Below are 21,214 nucleotides of genomic sequence, written 5' to 3'. Positions count from 1 at the left end.
TGGCCATGCCACCCTCGCCAAGCCCGCATGCACCCCTAGTCCTGCCTACCATAAGCGGTCGGCTCTCCTGGGCCCACCCCCCAGTCCCACCGCACCTGCCCTCCTGGCCCCTGACCAGCATGCTCACCCCACAGGGTGTCCCATTACCCTGGGCCTGGACCAGTGTTCCTGGTCTGCTAGTTCACACCAGTGCTGTCGGTATTCCCAGCATGCTGTCTGGGTACAGCTCTCTGCACGGCTGGAAGGAGCTCCCCAGGATACTTTTTGATGATTTCAAGAAAGTACCTGTAGGTGAGACTTGGTGACCGTGGGCGCCCACTTCATGGCCTCCTGCAGGATCATGGCACAGCGCGCAGCGAAGTCCTTGACGATGCTCTGGAAGAGGGTGCGCCGGGCTGTCAGAGTTTAGTGAGCACAGGGCTGGACCATGTCCCCCAGAGCCTTGTGCTGAAGTTTGAACCCCCGGCCCACCTCTCGCGCTTCGCAGGTGTCGGGAACGGTAATGCGATAGGGGGTGTCCGGAATGTCGTAGTAAGGCTGGTCCTTGTGAATATCCTGAAAGCACACAGGTCGCTCTTCCAAAGCAGGTCCCTGTGCAGCACCTCCCTCCCTTCCCCCACCCCTCTCATCTGTGATGGGAGCCCCGCAACCCCCCATTCACCGCTTGTGGCATGAGCTAGGCTCAGAAGGGTGGGCAGGGTACTCACGGCGCTCAGTGACAGCGACAGGGTCTGCAGGATGTCCAGCATGGTCTTCAGCACTGTCCCGCTCCAGAGCAAGTGGGGGAACCTGCACCCAGAGCCACCTCTCAGGGCCCAGAAGCCACCTATCCAAGGAGCTGTGCTCCTTAAGGCCCCTCCTCCCTCCTGCTGCCCATCCCCGGCCGCCCCGGCCCCATCATCTTGGTTATGCGCTGGCCAGACCACTCCCTGCTCCCCACAGGGATCCTCCCTGTTTTCAACCAGGGCCCCTGTACCCTCACACGGAACATGGCAGGACAGGTGACCCTTGAACAATGGGGGGCTGGGGGTGCCAACCCTCCACACAATAGAAAATCTGCATGTAACTTATAGACGGCCCGCCGTTTCCACAGTTCCACAACCATGGCTTGTGTAGCACTGTAGTGTTTACCGCTGAAAATGCCCTGCTGCTCAAAGCGGATGGCCCTGGGCCAAGGGGAGCAGGCTGCAGGCTCGGTGGCCTGGCTCAGACATGCCCTCTGGCCCTACCTAGACACGCACATGGTGTCTGCTGCAGGCTCCGGGGATGCCTGCGGGAGCTGCAGACAGGCCCGGCATGGCAGTGCAATGAGGCCGGCCCAGCCCACCATGAGGGCCCTCACCTGGGAGGGCCCGTTCCACGAGCCTGCCGTGCCTCCCAACACAGCAAGGAAAGTCCAGGGTGGAACCAGCTCAAGGTGAGCTCCCCTCCTCCTAAGGGCCTGGGAGAAACTAATTCCACCAGGCCTTGGGCTGGGAGATGGCACTTAGGATGGCCATGAGCGTCTCAGAGCGAGCCCAGAGCCCTGCAGCAGGGAGGGTGGGATCCCGAGAACAGGGACATGACACCTGGTCAGGAGATGTGCTCTAAGTAGCACCGACCACTCTGAACAGGGGAGGATTAGGCCACTGACTCCTCACTTGCCAACATCCTGTGGGGGCTGCCCTGCCCTTTGAGAGCTGTGACTCTGAGTCCACTTTTCTCTGTATTGATGATGCAAGGTCGACCCTTCCCTGCATCCCAAATCTATACGTGTGCACACAAACATATGCACACACACACATGTGCACACACGTGAACACACGCACAGCACCAGAAGGAAATCGAGCTCACTTGTCCACCAGCCCAGACAGGTACTTGTCAGCCACCCTCCGGATGCGCTTGTGGATGTGGTTGAAGTTCACCAGCAGGAACTGCGCATGGCGCTCCAACTCCTCCTCATTCTCCTTGGTCTTGGCCTGGATTCAGAAGAGACAGGTTGCAGGCCTCGCACAGCCCTGGCAGGCGTGCGCTGGCGCTCCAACAAGGCTTACTTTATCTGCCATCATGTTCAGGAAGGCGTCAAACACCTTGTCGGCAACGGCGATCACGCACTGCATCATCCCTGCAACAGGAGAGCAGGGCGTCAGCAGAGGGGATCACCGTCTCATCTGTCACTGATACAACACTGTCCCCCAAACTCTCGGCTTTACTTGCATTTCCCCCCATGGCCCCCTTTCTGTCCCGGGACCCAGTCCAGGGCACCCCTTGACATCCACTCAGCACGGCTCTGAGCCCAGTAGTCTGTGCTGATTCCTTGGGCTGTTGCAGTCTTTCTGGCCTCCCCACTTCTGAAGGGCACAGGCATCTTGTAGGGTGTCCCTCAATCAAGGTATGTGTGACGCTCGCTCATGCCTGGACCAAGCTCATGGGATTTTAGGTGAAATGCCCTCCTGGTCGTATCTTATGGGGGGGAGGGTGAAGTCGGTGCCCATGTCACTGGTGGGCTGGCCCTGAATGCTCCCTCCACTCTCAGATGTGAGTCCCCAGGTCCAGCCCTCACTCTGGGGCAGGGAGGGGGGGCAGTGGCTCCCTAGAACCTGTACACGTCAAGCTGTGCAGAGCCCCCCACTTCTCCTGGAAACCATCTATCAGTGTGTTCTGCGGCAGCTGTCCCTCTGGTTCTTGTCGACATTTTCTATCTTCCACATTCTTTCTTCTTTTAGCAACTGGAATTCCACCTGAAGGCTTGTCCCTCCCCATGTTTTATTTATTCAACCGTCTAGTCAGTAGGGACTCACGGAGGCTCATCATTTGTGTGGCTGCTCCCTCTGGTCGGCTCCTGGGCCCTGCAACATGCCTCCCCACCTTCTCCTTCTCTCTTTTTCCTCTTGTTTCGGCATGACCTTACTTTCTGGCCCTGCAAGGCACCCTGGGCTCAGCCTATACTCTCCCTGCCCCAGCTCTCCCTAGAGTCACCATTCCTCCACAGAGTCCGGGTTCCTTTCACTGGAGAACAGTGTTCTGAGACCAAGGTCTGGGCACTGGGTGTGCTCAGTGCTGATGGGGTAGAGCAGAGTTTTAAAAACAACAGTGGGAGAACCATAGTGTTGGTGAGAGAACTGTGAGAAAACACCAACGCGTCCTCCACGACACACCCTGTGTTGCTAGGACGGCTGGTGGCCATCCCTGTGCTGCCAGCAGAGGGGGCTTCCGGGCCCCCCATTGTCCTTCCCTGCCAGCCCCACAGGAGTCAAACTGACTTCTGGACTATTGTGCAGGGTCACATGGAGCAGCACCTCACAGTCCCTGGGGCGATTTCTCCAAGGGCTGATTTTTCAACAGAAGAAAAAAATGGTATCCGAGACACCTGGGAATTAGTTCTCCACTGGCAAGAACAAGCTGCTTGAGTCGTCAATGTGCTGATGGCGCTGGCATGGGAAGGACTCCTCACTACTTGTGTTTTTTTTTTTTTTAATTCATTTTTATTTATTTATTTGGTTGCACCAGGTCTTAGTTGCAGCAGTTGGGCTCCTTAGTTCGGCTCACTGGCTCCTTAGTTGTGGCTCACAGGCTCCTTAGTTGTGGCAGGCAGGCTTCTTAGTTGTGGCATGCATGCAGGATCTAGTTCCCTGACCAGGGGTCGAACCCGGGCGCCCTGCATCGAACCCCTCCCCCCTGGGAGCTCGGAGTCCTATCCACTGTGCCACCAGGGAAGTCCCAAGACTCCTCACTACTAACTGTATCAATGCCAAATTTATTAACCTTAGAATCATCACTTAGCATCCCTCAAAACACTTTCTCACACTGTTAATCAACCAGACCTCGTGGATCTAGCAAACCAAGGATGCTTGTAAAAAAAAAAAAAAAAAAATCATCCATCCAAGGGCACTTGGAGAGTAAATTAGAATGTGTAAAAAAGAATAAATCCATTGAATAATCTGTTCAGACTGGGGAATATCTGCAGGTATGTGTCCATTCACTCCAGGAAATTTCAGAAAGCATGATTCAAAAAAATGCCTTTAAGAATAGTAAAACACTGTTCATTGAATCTGAAAAGCTAATTCTTTTTGCAATCAACCAATAAAAACAATATTTGTTTAAAAAGATTCTGTAACATAACTTCATGAATAATTTCTTCCTAACATTTTAGGAACTAGTTTAGTTTCTTAAAAACTTTTATTCTGAGAATACTTGAAATGATTGCTAATACCATTTACTGAATAAATGCATTATTACATGTGATACATTAAAAAATTTGAGAATTGAGCATACTAAATTTCATCAAATATTTAAACACATTTATAAACTTCATCATATTCTTCTAAGCATTTAATTAAAGCATAGGTCTAATATTTGAGTCTCTTCAATTTTTAAATACCTTATAAATCAGCACATAGACCAACGCAATGATGCTACAATTTATCAGTGTCCTTATACTAAAACTGGCAAACAGTGCCAGTACCATGAATTTAATTTTTTTCTTTGCTGCCTCAATTTAATATCTCTTCATGTTTTAATTCCTATTCTTTTTTTTTTTTTTGTGGTACGCGGGCCTCTCACTGTTGTGGCCTCTCCCATTGCGGAGCACAGGCTCCGGACGCGCAGGCTCAGTGGCCATGGCTCATGGGCCCAGCCGCTCCGCGGCATGTGGGATTTTCCCAGACCGGGGCACGAACCCGTGTCCCCTACATCGGCAGGCGGACTCTCAACCACTGTGCCACCAGGGAAGCCCTTAATTCCTATTCTTATCTTAGGTTCACCTCAGTAGGGTTTTGGTGATGGGCACATTTTGATACCCTAGAGAGGTTAATTCTGTTTCTGTCTCCCTGGGAGTGTTGTCCTGTTGGGACTAGTCATGCCGAGGCCCTGTGAGCCCAGGGTCTGAGGACACTGCATCCTGGGACTTGCAAGCCCTCATGTTTCACACAGACTTTTGTATCCCGAAACTTTCTCAGAAAAGAAGGATGCAGCCTTAAATCAGATGTGGCCCACAGGTCCTGGCCTGCTGGAAAAGTGTGGTAGTGAGTGGGGTCTCCTTGTGGACAGCAGGCCTGCTGAGGCGTGGAGCCCCCACGGCAAGGAGTGGGATGCCCCCCAGCGAGCTCTCTGCTCTCCGCTAATAAGCGCCTCTAACAGGCTGCTCGCGGGATGTCTCTGCCCATCACCTGCTGGGCGCCCTTCCTACCTGGTCACTGAGACCAGGTGTGACCTTACACAGGTGCCCTGCCTCTCCTTGGACCATGCAGCTCTTTCTTGCTACTCCCTCTTTCCTGATTGCATGAGAAAAACAACTACATGTCCCTACTTCACAAATACTTCAGTGGAAGAAACAAAATTATGATATCATATATATAAGCATATATAATATATAATCTCCTAATGTATTTGGGTATATACTTCCTAGTATATTTGCCCTTCTTTTAAGCAAAATAATAGAAATACTGTATCCATGCTCAAATTCTGATAATCTGTTAGCTGGGAGCCCCTGTAGCCTGATTCTTAGTCCTCTCAGCCTGCCTCAGATGCCTAAGAAGCACTACTGCTCCTTGGCCACAAGATGTCCCAGGTCCATCCAGACCGTCCGAGGAGCCCAGGATCCCTCAGCAGAGGATAGTGTCTGGGACTGAAACCTGGGGGCTGGAGCACATCTGAGCATCAGTGCTTCTGCTCTCGGGCCCCTGGCAGCAGAGGCAGAGCCAGAAAGATGTATATGTTTTAGGGTCAAATGTTTTATACTAATCTTTCCAATGTAGTACATAGCCTCATGAAACTATTTTCTCGACAAAGACAGAAAACAGGATGCAGTATTCTTTTTTACACTATTAAATCTCAGTTCATTACGAGAAGCCCGCAGGAGTCAACTTACCAGACTTGTCTTTCTGAATAGCTTTATCCTCAAAGTAGCAGAACATTACCTGGAAGCGGTCAGGATCTGTCGAGCGCAGGACCCTAGAGGGAACAGCTCTGAGTGAGTCTGAAGCTCTGCCCCCCACCCACCCCCCCGCAGTTGGAATGCTGCCCGGGCAGATGAGGCTGTGAGGGCAGCCACTCCCTGCAAGCCAGGGGTTTTAAGGGTCACATGCACAGGGTCCTAATGGCACCAGCTGCATGTCCATCAACCAACGGCACATCAGGCAGCCACCAAAATGAGAGGCAGCTCACTGTTTTGCTACAGAATATTCGAGACTTTCGGCTGGGAGGAAAGGGCAAGGTGCAGCGGGACAGGTGTGAAGAGGTATGATCCCACATCCCGCTGTGTGCGGGTGGGATACACGCATGAGCATGTGGCTGATTTCTAGAAGGGAAAGCTAAGAGACAGCAACAGGGGGCCTCTCTGGACTCAGCCAGCAAACGGAGACATGCATTTCTCCTCCTTAGCATCTTTTCTACCATCCAATGCTTTTCTTCTCTATTCCGTTTTACGCACCATGGACAATTTTAAAGGAAAACAATATCCCTACCCTTGAGGAAAAAAGGAAGAGAAAGGAAAGGAAGGCATGTGCTTGAACCAGGGTCCCAGCGCAAGGTGCCTGGCATCTGGGGCTCTGCTGAGACAGCCAGGCACGCGCTCAGCAGTGCACGTGGATGACGTCCGCACCCACCCTCTGAGATTAAGGCTCCACGGGTGCCGGGGGCTCAAGCACAGACACTCTCCAGCGCCTTCATGCACATGGCGAGAATGTGTGCTGTTGTCTGAAAGCTCTCCTGATAACTGGCGGCTGGGATCTAAGCCAGGCTCTGGACTAAAGGCTTCAGGGCTGCTTCTCAGTGCTGACAGGAGTCCAGGGGAACTGGCAGGCAGCCCTGGGCAAGAGCTGGGCTCTCAGAACCACCCACCAACTAGAGAGCCCTCCCAAGAGGCCTGGGTCACCGTGGGGCACACCGGGGAGTGGACACAGCCCACAGCCCTGCCTGCAGGTGCTGGAGACCGAGTGGGCCCAGAGGCCTCTCCTGGAGCTACACATGCCAGGATTACCCAGGCTTTTGCTGTTTTGGTTTGGCTTCGTTTTTCTTTGAAAATATATTCTTTGTAAAAAAAAGACCAGAAGGAACGATACTAACCACTACAGATGGTGCTGGTGAGCAGAGTGGGTTTCTTCCTTCAACTATTTCCATGGTTTTGTGTAATGTTCTCCTATTACTTATACAACTGAAAAAAAATGTGTAATGAAAAAAGAAAAGTCAAAGCTCCCTTGGCTGTGGGGACTCTGGGACTGCCAGGAGGAGGGGACTGAGGAGGGGAGGACTCACTCCCACTCACCCAAAACAGCTTCCATCTGGTTTATATGTCAAGCTTCCAAGCAAGATCCAATCTACCGGAGGGTCTCGTGGCACCAAATAAAGGCTAAAATAGTGGCGTCCAAATATCCCTCGCTTTAAGAATCAATACTTTCCATTTTAAGCAGTTTGAGAAAGACCTTATTCTATATCTAACTGCACCTGTCTTGTGACCTAAACAAATGTCCTCCTGCAGCCCCCCACAGCGGGTCCACAGGGTGGGTGGCTGGGCTCTGGTCGTCCTGCTGCTGCTTCCAGTCTCCCTTTACAAGGATGCAGCAGGCACTGCCCTGGAGACCATGTGAGTCTCAGGCCAAATCAGGGACCGTGACCTTGGGCAGCTTCTTTGAGCACCTGGGCCCTGGTTCCCTCCTGTGAAGTGGGGTGTACAGTGCCCACCTTGTGGGCTTGCTGGGGGGCCCGTCAGCGCACGGAGCTCGTGCAGCACCTGTGGGGCCGGCGCTCCATCCATGTTAGTGCTTCTAGCTGTCAGCTCCCTGTGGTTGCAGAGGCGTCCCGAGTGTCAGGTGCCCCAGAGAACTGTCTGGAGCAGCCCCCCACTTCCCGTTTGCTGTCTGTGCTCCAATGTGGTCCTGGAACCAGCCCGGGGGGTGCCTTAGAGCATCTCAGCGAGGGCTGGTTCCCGGCAGAGGCTCCGACCTGTCAAGTGCACTGAGTTGGTGGCAGCTCTGGTGACAGCTCAGAACCTATTCCCCCGGGGAGGTGGCACCGGCATCAGACCCCTGGTGTGTTACTACACGTGGCATCCAGTGATCAGGAAGGACAAGTACACGAGAAGAGCAGAAGGGGATGGGGTTGGTTTTTCTAAGACAGCTTACTTGTTAGGAGGAACTGAGAAAAGCCCAAGCCTGGAAGGAACACAAACGTAAAACCAGGTCAATCGGGGGTGTGGGTGGCGAAGCTCACGTACCTCATGTACTCCAGGCGGTAAACGGACAGAAGGTAAGTGGACATGGCGAAGTCCAGCTTGTTGATGAGGGCGGACACCTCGGGGGCTGGGTCCAGCAGGTTGATGATGGTGCTACGGAGCTCGCTCAACTCGGCCTGGGGACGAATGCCAGGACTGCTTGGGCACGGGTGGGTGTGGCTGCTCCCCCAGATGCAAACCTCGGGGCCGTGCCCGTGAACCAGACATGCAGGACGGCCCTCACTGTCCCAGAGGGCTTCCCAAAACCCTGCCCGGTACCACCCGTCTTTGGCAGGCGGGCATCCTTACGGGGGTGACTGTGTCGTTCTTCATGGCTGAGTTGTACTGGAGGACAGACCGCAGGGGCTCTTTGCTGGGAAAGGTAAGCAGGGGGGACTTGGTGGCTATTTCACAGACGCCCTCGTACCACTCTTCTGGCCAGAGTCCTGCAAGAGAATGTGGGCTGAGGTGCCTCCTGGCTCGATAAGAGCTCCGGCGGGGCCCACGCTGAGCTTCTGGAGTCGTGTGTCCTCTGGCTGAGCCACTGTCCCAAAAATGTGGCACAGAAATGAGTCTGTTTCCTAACGGGGGCAGGTTTCCCTAAGGTATGTGGTGTTCCCAGAACCCTAAATGACTTCGGGAAGTGTTCCCTGAGGAGGTGGCAGCCGCACTGGGCCTGTCTTGTGTGTGGGCACAGGCACCATTAGGTCGGGCCCTTTCTCACCTTGGTCCTTACTCTGCACTGTCCTCCCTGGGGCAGCAAACGTCCCCTACCTGACCCCTCCACGGCGAATCCCATCAGTACAGAATAGAGCCAGAAATCCCGGAAGAGCTTCTGCAACCGTGGCTTTGCTTCTTTGATGGGAGGCAACCGTCGGGTGAGCTGATGGGCCGAGGAGAGAGGGAGAGAAGGTGGTTACCTGCATATGAACCTGACACCTACAGGCGTAAGCTCGAGACCCATTCTCCAGGCTTCTTCTCAGAGAATCGGTCAGTCAGACTGGGCAGGAGAAGGCATGGGGCACAGTAACCAGCAGCCCTCAGAAAGCTCGCCCAGAAACATTCCTGAGCCTCCTGTATGCGGGGCGGGCTCTGAACTGGGAGGGAAAAGCCCTTCGGCCTCGTTGGGAGGCGGGCAAGCAGCATCCCAGAGCTCCTGGGGATCCAGGGATGGGGCGCTTGGTGTTTACAGGCGGGCAGGGAACAGGGAGTAGCTGCCTGGCCACAGGAGCACCAGGCCCAAGGGCTGGAACCATGGCAGGCGGGGCAGTGACCTTGGGCAGAATCCCAGGGTGTGAAGCAGGTAAAAGCAGAATGCTCGGGGGCAGGGGTGAGGCTGGAGTCCTTGCATCCCTGTCCCCATGGTGTCCCACCCAGTGTGTGGCAGGGGGAGGCGCCTCGGGTATGGAAAACGGTTACATGCGTGCACAACGCCTGGTGGACAGGTGGACCCTCCAGAGTCCCCAGCAGAGGTTGAGCCCCCACACAGCACTAACCAACCTGCAGCGAGGGGGGCTCAGCAGTCCAAATGCTTATGATCTATGAGTGCCAAGTATGGGCTAGGTGCTGGCAAGGGTTCACCTTCTGCCGGGGCCCGGGTTCGATCCCTGGTCAGGGAACTAAGATCTTGCAAATAGTGCGGCGTGACCAAAAAAAAAAACCCCCAAAAACCACCACAAACTAAAAATAGAAATGATCACGGCGCCACGGCTCCCTGCAAACACCTGAGTGGATGTGAGCATGGGAAGCACCACAGTACGGCCCTGACTATCCCACAACAGACAGCAGAGCGGGGCTGCACGTCCTGCAGATGGCAGACAGGCCCAGGCCAGGGTCTCCTTGTGCTCTGAGTCTCTACCTGCACCCTCCCCTCCATTGTCCATGGAGGGACAGCTCACAGGAGGGTGGGGACACCTTGCCTAGCAGGCATGTCACCCCAGAGCCCAGGATGAGGTCAGGAGCTGCGATAACTTAGAGGAAGAACTTGGAGCTGGAAGACGCGAGAGGGGCCCCCATGTCCAGGGGAGCATCAGAGCCACCGCCCCCGAAGCAACCAAGCCCTGGGCTGCAGGGTGTCCTGGCTGCTCCTGTAAGCTCATCCACACAGAGACGGTCAGGCCTCCAAACACTGGGAGTCACAAGCCACTCGGCGGTGACCAAAGACACAACGAGGGCTTTGTGCTGACAAAGCTAGTTGAGCGATGTTTGATCTGGGATGTATTTACTTTGGAAAACAAGACAGCAGTCCGGCACCAAAGGTCACACTGAAGCCTGCTGGTGACTTTGGCCGATTCTGTCCTTGCAAAGCCAGTTCGCAGCAGCACAGAGGTGAGTAGGTTTCTAATGTTTCTTCCGATTATGAATTCTTATTTGAGGTGGTTACAGATGGGTAACTGGTTTGCTTCTCTATCCAACTACATTCAAACGCTCTCTACACCGTCTTAGAAAGGGTAAGAGGTTTTGTTAAGCTGCCTATGATAACATTCTGTCAGTTACGCTAGTGGGACTGTCAGCCAACCGGGGAGGAGGGACTGCGCTAGGTTAAGGACCTGAACTGGGAATGGTGCTGGGGGCTGTGGGCAGGCACCCTAGTTCTGGGGCATCGCAAATGGTTCAGAAAAATGACGAGTGTCACACACGCGCACACACACATACGTAGAGAGACCTGGCGAGTCTGGAGACATGGGTACAGGGGGGTTGTTCTCTGTGCTGTGCTTTCAACTCTTTTGTGAGCCTGAAGTTATTTCAACCTGAATAGTGTCCACAGCTCCATTACCCCCGCTCCGTCTGGGTTGGGAGACAGCAGCCAGAAGGGACGAGAGACCATAAAGCCCAGCCCTGCTCCACACAGCCAGCCTGAGAAGGTGCCACAGGAAATGTCCATAAAAACAAACTTTTGATAGATTTCACTTTAAAGAATACTGCTTCTCTTCAAAGATATAAAGTATCTTCTTTAACTCTTGTGATACTAAATGGCAAAACAACAGGAAGATTTACCTTTCAGGTACCTAATTTTTTACCACATAAAATGAGATATATTATGAGATACCTTCTGCTTCCTCTAATGACAGCATAATGCAAAGTGTTTTGGGGTTTTCATCATATAATACAGGAATAGGAAGAAGCAAGTACAAGAAGCTTCCACACGTACTATCTGAATACAGGAGCAAAAAGACACGAATGTTTTCAACTTCTGCCTCCCTATCTGGTCTCAGATTCCTTTCCCTGAACTCTTGTTTATTCAAGTTGGGTTTTTTTAAGCTTATTTTAACCTGAGAAGGATACTTTCAAGTGTAGCCTAGCAAGAAGACCTCTTCTTTTCTCACTTTTTCAGTGTCTTGCCATCAATACCCACACCCAATTCTACCCAGAACCTGGGCCTGGTTCCGCCGGCAGCCACACACATTAGACACTGTGTCCTGAGTGCAGGCAATGTGTGTGGCAGCCTCCGCTACAGCTGGGGGGAGGGAAGGGGACAGGAAAAGACAACAGACAATTCCAAGTCAGAAATCATGTGACTTTCCCTCTCCAAAATGTCGTGATTAGAAGAGTGTGCAAGCTGATTGTGTTAACAGTGCTGCAGGGAAGAGCTGAGGTGCGGACTGGGGCAGGGACAATGGTGCTGGCACTCCAGGCCAAATGGGCAGAGCCCTGGACGCAGTGAAGGGGCTCCACTAACCTGGGTCTAATGTAGCCACTGGCACACTCAGGCAGGCTCACCACCCCCGACACGCACAATGCTCTGCACGGGGAGCTGAGTCACCAAAGCCCCTGGTCCAGCACTGGCACCCAGAAGAGGCTCCACCGAGAGTCACTGCCATTGCCAGCACACCATCTTCAGGCCTAACAAGTCCCGATATTTACCTAACAGGAGTCAGTGATTCTTACCTGGCCTGGAGGGGAAGCAGACATTCTGGTCCTCAAAAACATACCAGATGATCACACACATGACAAACCTGACAAGAAACTCTCCTCTTTCTGAGGTAATTAGAAGGGATGCTGGGATCCTGCATGACTGAGCAGCAGTATAAACACCTGCTGTCACTGTCCTGGAGACACAGAAGCATCAAATAATAGCTCATTTCCCAGGATGCAATTCACAACCAGGAAGGAAGCAAGAGAAGGACAAAGCCGTCTGGCAGCCAAACTGATGTGACAGGTGGAGGGATGGGAGACAGACGACTCATCCCACAGTATCTCTTAAAAACGTGCCTTGTTTACTTAAATAGACAGAGCGCCCCTCAGGCCTTCAGTAAGGGCTTTCTGACAGCACCCTCACCCAGACCCTATACACCTGGTGAGACTATTTGTAACCTCAGCCAGAAACACTTCAGTGGGAGAGCTCTGGTCCCTCCTGACAGCAGTGGGAGCCGAATGACAGATACAAGGAGAAAACGCACACCTGTGGCTAGCTGTACCCTCATCCCCCATGGCTACAGGAAGACCAGCACCCACCATATCCACTGGGCTCCCAGGTGATCCCTGCACTGCAGACACAGTCCAAATCACACAGATTAAACCACCCCAAATAACTGCTAGCACAGGAGGCAGAGCCTCAGCCTGCCTGGCGCCCCACCACCACCTGGCAGTGTCCTTGTGAGCCATGCTTTACTGCACATGGGCCCCTATCGGCTGCGAGACCTGTGTGCCTCCAGGGCCCACCCAATATGTCATTTGAAGAAGGGACACAAAGTTCAGTGAATGAATGAAAAGGAAACTCCCTGGGGCCCCTGAGCCCTATGGTTTTGCATACTTTCAATAAGGGCTTCTGATCTGGGTCGAGGGGTCCTCCAGGCAGGTTCGTGAAGCCACACAAAATATCAGGCGTCTGTTTTATCTTCAGCAGATCCTAAAATGGTTAGAGACTGGCAACCCCTGGGGCCCCTCCTGGGCCGTGGCCGGGAGTCTGCAGAGGTGTGTGAGTGTGCAGGGCGGGGAGGGGGCAGTCTGCCAGGCTGCCCTCACCACATCCTGCTCTCCCTCCAGCTCCAGCTCTGCCAGAATGCAGTGCCTGCTGCACCCTCTTGTGGTGTCCCTCCTCCTGGCATCCGTGTGTGGGAACCTCGGCCCTCAGGGTCAGCTTGATGGCAGAGGGGGAGACCCCAAGTTTGCAGACCCCCGGTGGGGGCAGCTGAAGAGTGGAGACCTGAGCAGACCCCTCCTGCCTGCCGACTTCCACAAGGAGAACACAGTCACCAACGAGTGGATCGCGGATGGGGAAGAGGACGAGGACTACCTGGACCTGGAGAAGATCTTTGGGGAGGATGACGACTACATCGATGTCGTGGACGCGGTCTCTCCCGTGGACCCTGGGACTGGCGCCAGCAGCGTGCTCCAGCTCTTCCCGGGCAAGAGCCGCATCCAGCGGCTCAACCTCCTCAATGCCAAGTTCGCCTTAGACCTCTACCGGGCGCTGAAGGAGAAGGTCAGTGCCTCGGACAATGTCTTCCTGGCGCCTGTAGGTGTGTCCGCAGCCATGGCCATGCTCTCCCTGGGCCTACGGGGGGACACCCATGAGCAGGTACACGCTGCCCTGCGCTTCGCCGACTTTGTCAACGCCAGCACCACATACGAGCTGGGCACCGTCCACAACCTGTTCCGGAAGCTGACCCACCGCCTCTTCCGGAGGAATTTCGGGTACACGCTGCGGTCCGTCAGCGACCTGTACATTCAGAAGCAAGTTCCAGTCCTGGATGACTTCAGAGCCAAGGTCCGACAGTACTACTTTGCCGAGGTCCGGGCGGCTGACTTCTCTGATCCCGCCTTCATCTCCCAAACCAACCAGCACATCGCACGGCTCACCAAGGGCCTCATAAGAGACGTGCTGGAGGACATGGACCCCACGACTCAGATGATGCTCCTGAACTGCATCTACTTTAAAGGTAAGAGGCGGTGACATTTCTCAGGGAAGACGCATGGGCGTTCTCAGCTGCTCACAGGTGGGCCGAACTGCAGACTCTACCTCCATTCCCCTGGGAAACCCAGACACGGGGTCAGTTCGCAGGGACAGGGAAGGTCCTGATGAGGTGACAGGGCAGATGACACTTAGAAACCCTGCACTTTACGCCTCGCTACAGCCTTGAGAGACCGCCACTGTTATGAGTGTCTCCAATTTACAGACAGGGAATTAAAACGCTGCTCTGGGGAGATGGCGGTAAGGGGCAGAGCCAAGCTCCAGCCTCTGTTAGATCAGAATAACGCAAAAACCTTTCCAGCATCAGGTCAACCTGGATCTGAGCTGTTTCGTTTCCTTTCCCAATGGACAAAAGGCTGAAGACAGGTTCACCCTGAGTAACTGACATTCATACCCCCACTCCTTTCCAGGCAGGTGGCGGTGGGGAAATCAACCCTTATGTCTAGAGCAACTGTTCCAGGCCAGCACCAAGCACCGAGGAACTTCCTAAGGAGGACAGCCCCCCCCCTCCACCAACCACCCACACCTGCACACACAAACACACAGAGCCCTGGAACTCTAGAGATAAATGGGCACGGGTCTGTAAATACCAGGCCTCGCTTCTAAAATGCCCTGGCGAGACCTGAGCCAGGAGAAACCTCTACTGCCCTCCACCTGCCCAGCGAGCCAAGGGCAGACATGAGGAGTGGGGTCACTGCACACTAGTGCGGTGACACGCAACCACTCTCCGCTCTGCCACTAAGGACTAGTGGGCACCGGCCAGGTCAGTCCCAGGAGGCCATGTTCCCTGGTTGGTCAGCTCCAGCATGGTTTACGGCGGTCCAGGGAGCCCCTCTCCTGGAAGTGGCTGAGGGGCAGTGGGGCCAGAGCACCCACCAGCCAGGACACCCGCTCCGTGCCCAAGCCGAGGCCCCCAGCAGCTGTGTGGAATGCTGCCAAAGGGCAAAGCAGGGGGAGGGAGCCAAGACAGGAGGAAGGGCTCAGAGGCTGAGCCAGACCCCTGGCTTCCCCAATGCCAGGCACAATGCCAGCCTCGCGGTGGGTGGGTCCAGGCCGAGGCTCCAACAGGCCCGTGACAGGCATATGGGACATCCTCAGTGAACTCACACATGTCCTTTCATCCCTGGCTGGCGCGACAGGTTTGGGAATGAAAACTGGAGGTCAGCCCTGGTCTCACTCCCCTATCCATGTGGCCTTGCAAGTCCCACTGTTACATGCTCAGTGGGTTTGATGTTGCCAGTGACACTTGAGAGCAATTTCCTCTGTTCAGGGGTGACATTGACAGTGAGTGGGAGACCCTGGGTGGCACCGAGGCCCTTAGCTCTCAGCCCTGCCAGCCTGTGGGCACCCCGACTTCCAGAGCCTCTGCCTCAGCGCAGTCAGTATTCAGAGAAGGCAGGGACATGTCCCAACGTGGGAACCAGGGTCACACAGATGGCAAACGTGGCAGCAGGGCACATGAATCCTTGCCCACACACCAGAAGGCTTGCTGGATCACAGCTGGGAGTCAGAGAGATGAAATGCCAGCAGCACCAGCTCTCACGGGTGCATATCACAACAGAGTCTGGATGTGTAACTCTTAGCTCTAGCTCCCAAATCTCTGTCACTACTTTGATTTTAATTTCAAATGTTACGAGCACTCTGTAAAACACAGTAAAAACAGAGGTTGGGCCCCAGGAGCAAAGGAAGGACAGAACCTGGGAGAGGCAGGGCGGCTACAGCAGAGCTGGGAAAGCCGTGGCTGGAGCCCAGGGGAAAGGGGGTCTCCCCCAGGGCAAATGGAACAATCTGGGGGAGGGGAGAGGCCAGGGACACCGCTCACACCCACCATGCACACGGTGGACCCCCGTAGAGAGCTGCCTAGATGCCTGCCTCACGGGGCTGAGCAGCCCTCAGTGGAGGCCAGCTCCGGAGAAGGACCCAGATCAGAGGTGGGCGGGCACTGCTGTTACAACTCCCCCAGGGGTCTCCTGCTTTTCTGACCCCCCTGCCCCACCCACCAGCTGGAAACCTTGAACAGGTCACTTGGTTTCTCCCCTCTGCTTGCTCATCTGTGAGATGGGGGTGGTGAAAGCACTGTCCCTCACGGTTGCTAGGAGACGAGGTAGCACAGGAAGGGGCTGGAGGAGGCCTGGCACACAGCCAGTCTCACCAGTGGGCGGGCGGCCCTCACTTCCAGTTACTAGCATCTTAGAGCCACACAGACACGTTCCCACTCGGGCACACAAAGCTGCCCCGAAATCCGAAGTGAAGGTGGCAATGGTAGTGCTGCCTCCCCAGGCATCCAGCCAGTCCCCATAGAGCTGATGGGAGCTCAGGGCCCTCATCTTACAGAGAAACACGCAGAGGCACAGTCAAGGCAGGTGATGTGCTATTTAGTGTCAGGATCTAACCCAACATTCACCTGGTCTATTCACCCCATCTGCCCTCATCCGCTTCAAAGAGGAGCCTCTAAAACAGTGGTTCTCAGTGTGGTGGGTGGGAGAGACCAGCACACTGGTCTGGCACACTGGTCTGGCACACTGGTCTCAGTGTGATCCCCAGACCAGCAGCATCAGTATCGCCTGGGAACCGGTGAGAAACTTAAACTCCTGGCCCAAACCAGACCTGTGGGTTCAGACGGTGGGGGTGGGCCATGCAGCCTGTTTGAACAAACCCTCTAAGAGAGCATTTAAACAAAAGCCCGTTCCTGCTAACCTCACAGGGTCCTGGGTGAACAAATTCCCAGTGGAAATGACACACAACCACAACTTCCGGCTGAACGAGCGAGTGGTGGTCAAGGTCCCCATGATGCAGACCAAGGGGGCCTTCCTGGCAGCAAGCGACCAGGAGCTGGACTGCGATGTCCTGCGGCTGGAGTACATGGGGGGCATCAGCATGCTGGTAGTGGTCCCACACAAGCTGTCCGGGATGAAGACCCTCGAGGCCCAGCTGAAGCCCCAGGTGGTGGAGAGATGGCAGAAGAGCATGACAAACAGGTGCCTCTGGGGCCAGGGGACTGGGGGCCCAGGGATGCTGGGGCTGCAGTCACTTTAGGTAAAGGGGCATGTGCCCCCTGGGCCACTGTGACTTCAGCCCAAACTTTCCGCTCAGTGACAGGAGACTAGAGAGCGTTAGTGAGAAATGCCATACCTGTACTCTGTGATGTGGGGGCAGGAGCGACCCGGCTATGCCACACACTTGCCCTGACCCCCTGGGGTCGCTTGCTGTGGGCCTAGAACCAAGACGAGCCCCCAACCCAGTTTGAGAAGCCCCGAGGTCCTCCAAATCCCCTCAGGGCGTCACTCACCATCTCAGTCAGGACCACAGGTTGCGCTGCTGGATCAGGGCAGGAAGGACGCACACATCACCTCCCTGTCTTCCTGGATCCCGCTGGGCCCGAGTTAACAACTGAACCTGGTCTGGGCCTCCTTTCAGGACCAGGATACAAGGAAATGCAACTGAGGGACAGGCAGGCTCTTAGGGGGCAGGTCTGCCCAGGCAGCTGGGCAGGCATCAAGCCCTGTTACTTTCTCCTTAAAACCTGTTCTGTACCTGCCTCCTTCCTAACCTCACTGCCCATGACCTTTTACCCTGAGCCAGCAGGGGCCTGACCAGCCTGCTGTCCCATGCTCCATCTACCTGGCACCGGCCACCAGGCAGCGTCCCCACCTCCCTCTTCCTGCAAACTCTCTGTGGACCCCCACCCACAGGATGCAGCCCACTCACGGCCCAGCCTGGCCCACACGCTGCTCTGCTCTCCCCTGCCCTCCTGCTGCTCCCTCCAGCAGGCCCTGCTCAGGGCCCCCAGATCTTGTCCCCCCTCCTCCAGGATGGCCCAGTGGTTAGGCCTGTTCTCATCACTCGGACGCTAACAGGAGATCTTTACACTTTGCTGCTTCGCGTATGGGGTCCTGGCACACCAAGAGGGAAGGAAGCTCCTGAGACGGGGGCGCGTTTGGCATCTTAGCCTCACAAGCGCTGTCAAGCATGGAGAACGCTAGCGCTGGCTGGTACAGAAAGCACTCTTTTTTTAAGTGCACTGACCTGCACTTCAGCTCCTTAAACAGTAAAATAACAAATGCCTGAAAGCAGGGACCCAAGTGAGAGAATGATGTCAGATGCCTGAGCCATGAGCCAGTAACAGCTCTGCCACCTGGCTGGCAGGACACAAACCATACAGTACCGAGGACATGACCACACAGCAGTAACCATGCCTCAATTCTGAGTGCTGGGATTACAATGGGATGGTCTTTCCAAAATCCTCCACTGGCAGGACAAGGATATGCATTTTAAGAAGTGTTGTGGGGCTTCCCTGGTGGCGCAGTGGTTGAGAGTCCGCCTGCCGATGCAGGGGACACGGGTTCATGCCCGGGTCCGGGAAGATCCCACATGCCACGGAGCGGCTGGGCCCGTGGGCCATGGCCGCTAAGCCTGCGCGTCCGGAGTCTGTGCTCCACAACGGGAGAGGCCACAACAGTGAGAGGCCCGTGTACCACAAAAAAAAGAAAAAAAAAAGAAAAAAAAAGAAGTGTTGTGTCAATTCTGTGGTACATGGACTGGAGGCAGGTGTGTGTGTTTATGGACGTTTAAGGGGAAACGCGATTCCTCTGCAACTTGCAATTAGTAGAACCAGCCCTTCTCTTCCCTGACCAGGACACGGGAAGTACTCCTGCCCAAGTTCAAGCTAGAAAAGGACTACAACCTGGTGGAGGCCCTGCAGTCCCTGGGGGTCACAGCGCTGTTCAACAGGAACAGCAATATGACGGGGATCTCGGACCAGAGGATTGTCATTGACCGGGTAATGCCCGTCCCCATCCCGCCCTGGGTCTGCACCCCTTGGAACCCCTGCTGATACCAGAGAGAAGGCAGGTGCCTGGGAGCACCCCAGCCCAGCAGGCCTACTACGGCAGAGGCCCCAGAGCGTGAGCAGGGGGTCCTGGGGCCACAGTCCTGCCCGCAGAGCGCTGTGGGCAGACCTGAGTGGTCATGGTGCACAGTGCAAAGGTGACACCGTTCATACCACACTCAGCTGATGCGTGAGGACCGAGTCCCAAGGGCCAACCTGCCCAGCCACGTCCATGCCTCCCCTGCGGTCGCTTGGTCCCTTCCCTGAAGGACATGAGACTACCCACCCCTTGCCCGTCTGTGAGTGACCACCGCCATCTGACAACTTCCCTTTTGTCCTGACACAGTTCAAGCACCAAGGCACCATCATGGTGGACGAGGAGGGCACGCAGGCCGCGGCCGTGACCACCGTGGGGTTCATGCCATTGTCCACCCAGGTCCGCTTCAGCGTCGACCGGCCCTTCCTGTTCCTTGTCTATGAGCACCGCACGGGTTGCCTGCTCTTCCTGGGCCGGGTCGCCAACCCCACCAGGTCTTAGCGGTGGAGGCCGGGGCGTCTCGAGTGCTCTGGGGCATCCGCAATTCCATTTCCCTTCCAACAACCACCATGAGGTGCTGGGGCGGTGACCCCGTGGCTCAGGCCACCTTTCTGGGAGACATGGACGAAGGACCGCAATTCTTGCCACCATCAGGGCTGCACAGCTCAGAGGTCACCGCAGCTGCAGTGCGGTGGCTGTCTCCTAGAGGGTGTCGGTGCCAGACAGCCCGGCTCCCTCCACCTCTCACAGCAAACCCCTCCCCAGGCCCAGCAGCCCCCCTCCCCTACTCTGTCACCCAAAGCCTTTCCCCACCCAGGGCTTCCCACCTGACAGGGAACACGGGCAGGAGCTGCCCCCTCCCCAGAGTGCTGACAGCGAGCCCCCTCCCCAAGGCCCGGGGTGCCCTGGCCTCGGGCTCAGTACTCTCAAGGCCCAACCTCCTGAATTAAGGCTAAATGTCTCTGCACCTGCTTTCACCTCACGGCCACCCAGAGGGCGGCATGTACCCGTAGCCATGCCTTCCACCCTAGAGATAAATAAATATTGCCACTTTTACTGGGTATAATTCTACTTTTATAAGGTCAGATAACTAAAAAAGGCCACATTCAAAATAGCTGACACCCCAGCAGTGCTAGACATCAACGGAGTGACCTGAGTGCCCAACAGTGACCCAGAGCAGGCATGTCCTTGGGCTCAGACGTGGCAGTGCTGCTGCATCCTAGGGGTGGGGGGGCATGGATGGAGCTGCCTGGGGGCTCCGGAAACACCAGTCTGTATGTGCGGCACACACTTCAGCTTCCATCCCCAGACACAGGGAGACCCTCAGACGTGCCTGCGGTGGGTCTGGTTCGAGAAAATGGGAGATATCCAAGAACTATATTTCTGGACCCTTGACTCCGGGGCAAGATCAGTGGAATCCACACAGGCGCTCAGATAGAAGAGCGCAAGGCCTCCGCATTGTGGGGCAGGGGACAGCGCTGGGGGGCTTCACAACTGCCATGTATGTGGCTGTCAGACTGGGACCCCACAGGCCTGCAGTGGGCAGTGGGCTGGGGTTGAAGGCTGGTTGGCCTGACTCCACAGAGAGCTTCTGACCCAGCGAGAATGATACAGTCACAGGCAGCAAAGGGGTGCTGCCCTTTGCTGCGGTCCTTCGAGTGGACCACCCTTCGAGTGGTCCCCAATGTGGAGGCTGGGTTATCCCCATCCTCACACCAACCTGGGGCTTCCACTGTTACAGAGGGGGCGTGCTCAGCTGCAGGCCTGAGTCCCACCCTGGCCCTGCTTTCACCCCTCACCCTATCCCCATGCCCCCTCCCCTGCCTGAGCCAGGGCCCATCCAGTGTCTGCCACCCAGGGCAGGGGGCCTTTCCCTGTCATCCCTCTTGCCCTCTCAGGGAACCTGGGCTTGCTGACCACCCTCTCCAAGTCCTCCTCTATTCTGAGTCAACACTGTCCTGTCCTGGGCTTGTCTGACCCTTCTAGTCTTGCTGCTGGTTCCTCTGGCTCCTCCCCCACACCCCCATGCACATCTCAAGACTCCACCTTCAGCCCTCCCCCACATCCCCCACCCAGAAGGCATGAAGACACATGGCCCAGGCTCCTCTTCGACCCCCAAGGGTCAGAGAGCTCCAGCCCCTCAATCTGCTCAGAATGCCCTTGGATCCCCTTCAGAAACGAGGTGCCTCCATGTGGCAGATATGAACCCAGAGCACAGGCCTGCGCCAGGCTGTCTGGGTTCCACTC

At 55.5% G+C, this 21,214-nt stretch overlaps 2 protein-coding genes across 11 annotated transcripts in view; one reads left to right on the top strand and one right to left on the bottom strand.

Annotated features, from left to right (window-relative positions):
* Positions 1-21,214, bottom strand: part of PI4KA (phosphatidylinositol 4-kinase alpha) — a 94,274-nt gene that overhangs the window by 23,147 nt on the left and 49,913 nt on the right. For all 10 annotated transcript variants that reach the window (XR_010836999.1, XM_067015657.1, XM_067015653.1 and 7 more), the window contains 9 exons: positions 8,963-9,071; positions 8,498-8,634; positions 8,192-8,325; positions 5,849-5,931; positions 2,034-2,104; positions 1,834-1,958; positions 708-789; positions 472-555; positions 286-375 (listed from right to left, as the gene is read on the bottom strand). Coding sequence is in view for 9 of the 10 variants with exons in the window: in XM_067015657.1 (XP_066871758.1) it covers positions 286-375; positions 472-555; positions 708-789; positions 1,834-1,958; positions 2,034-2,104; positions 5,849-5,931; positions 8,192-8,325; positions 8,498-8,634; positions 8,963-9,071 (915 nt within the window). In the remaining variant the exon portion in view is untranslated. The remainder of the gene's footprint in view (positions 1-285; positions 376-471; positions 556-707; positions 790-1,833; positions 1,959-2,033; positions 2,105-5,848; positions 5,932-8,191; positions 8,326-8,497; positions 8,635-8,962; positions 9,072-21,214) is intronic.
* SERPIND1 (serpin family D member 1) lies at positions 10,381-20,023 on the top strand. Its single transcript, XM_059041208.2, has 5 exons — positions 10,381-10,516; positions 13,175-14,070; positions 16,807-17,080; positions 18,738-18,882; positions 19,277-20,023. Exons 2-5 carry the CDS (start codon positions 13,191-13,193, stop codon positions 19,466-19,468), a joined length of 1,491 nt encoding a protein of 496 aa, XP_058897191.1. The 5' UTR covers positions 10,381-10,516; positions 13,175-13,190; the 3' UTR covers positions 19,469-20,023.

The sequence above is a fragment of the Kogia breviceps genome, chromosome 15, assembly GCF_026419965.1.
Source record: "Kogia breviceps isolate mKogBre1 chromosome 15, mKogBre1 haplotype 1, whole genome shotgun sequence".
Classification (NCBI taxonomy): domain Eukaryota; kingdom Metazoa; phylum Chordata; class Mammalia; order Artiodactyla; family Physeteridae; genus Kogia; species Kogia breviceps.
Note: the sequence above shows the minus strand (reverse complement) of the source record. Positions and strands in the feature narration are given on the sequence as shown.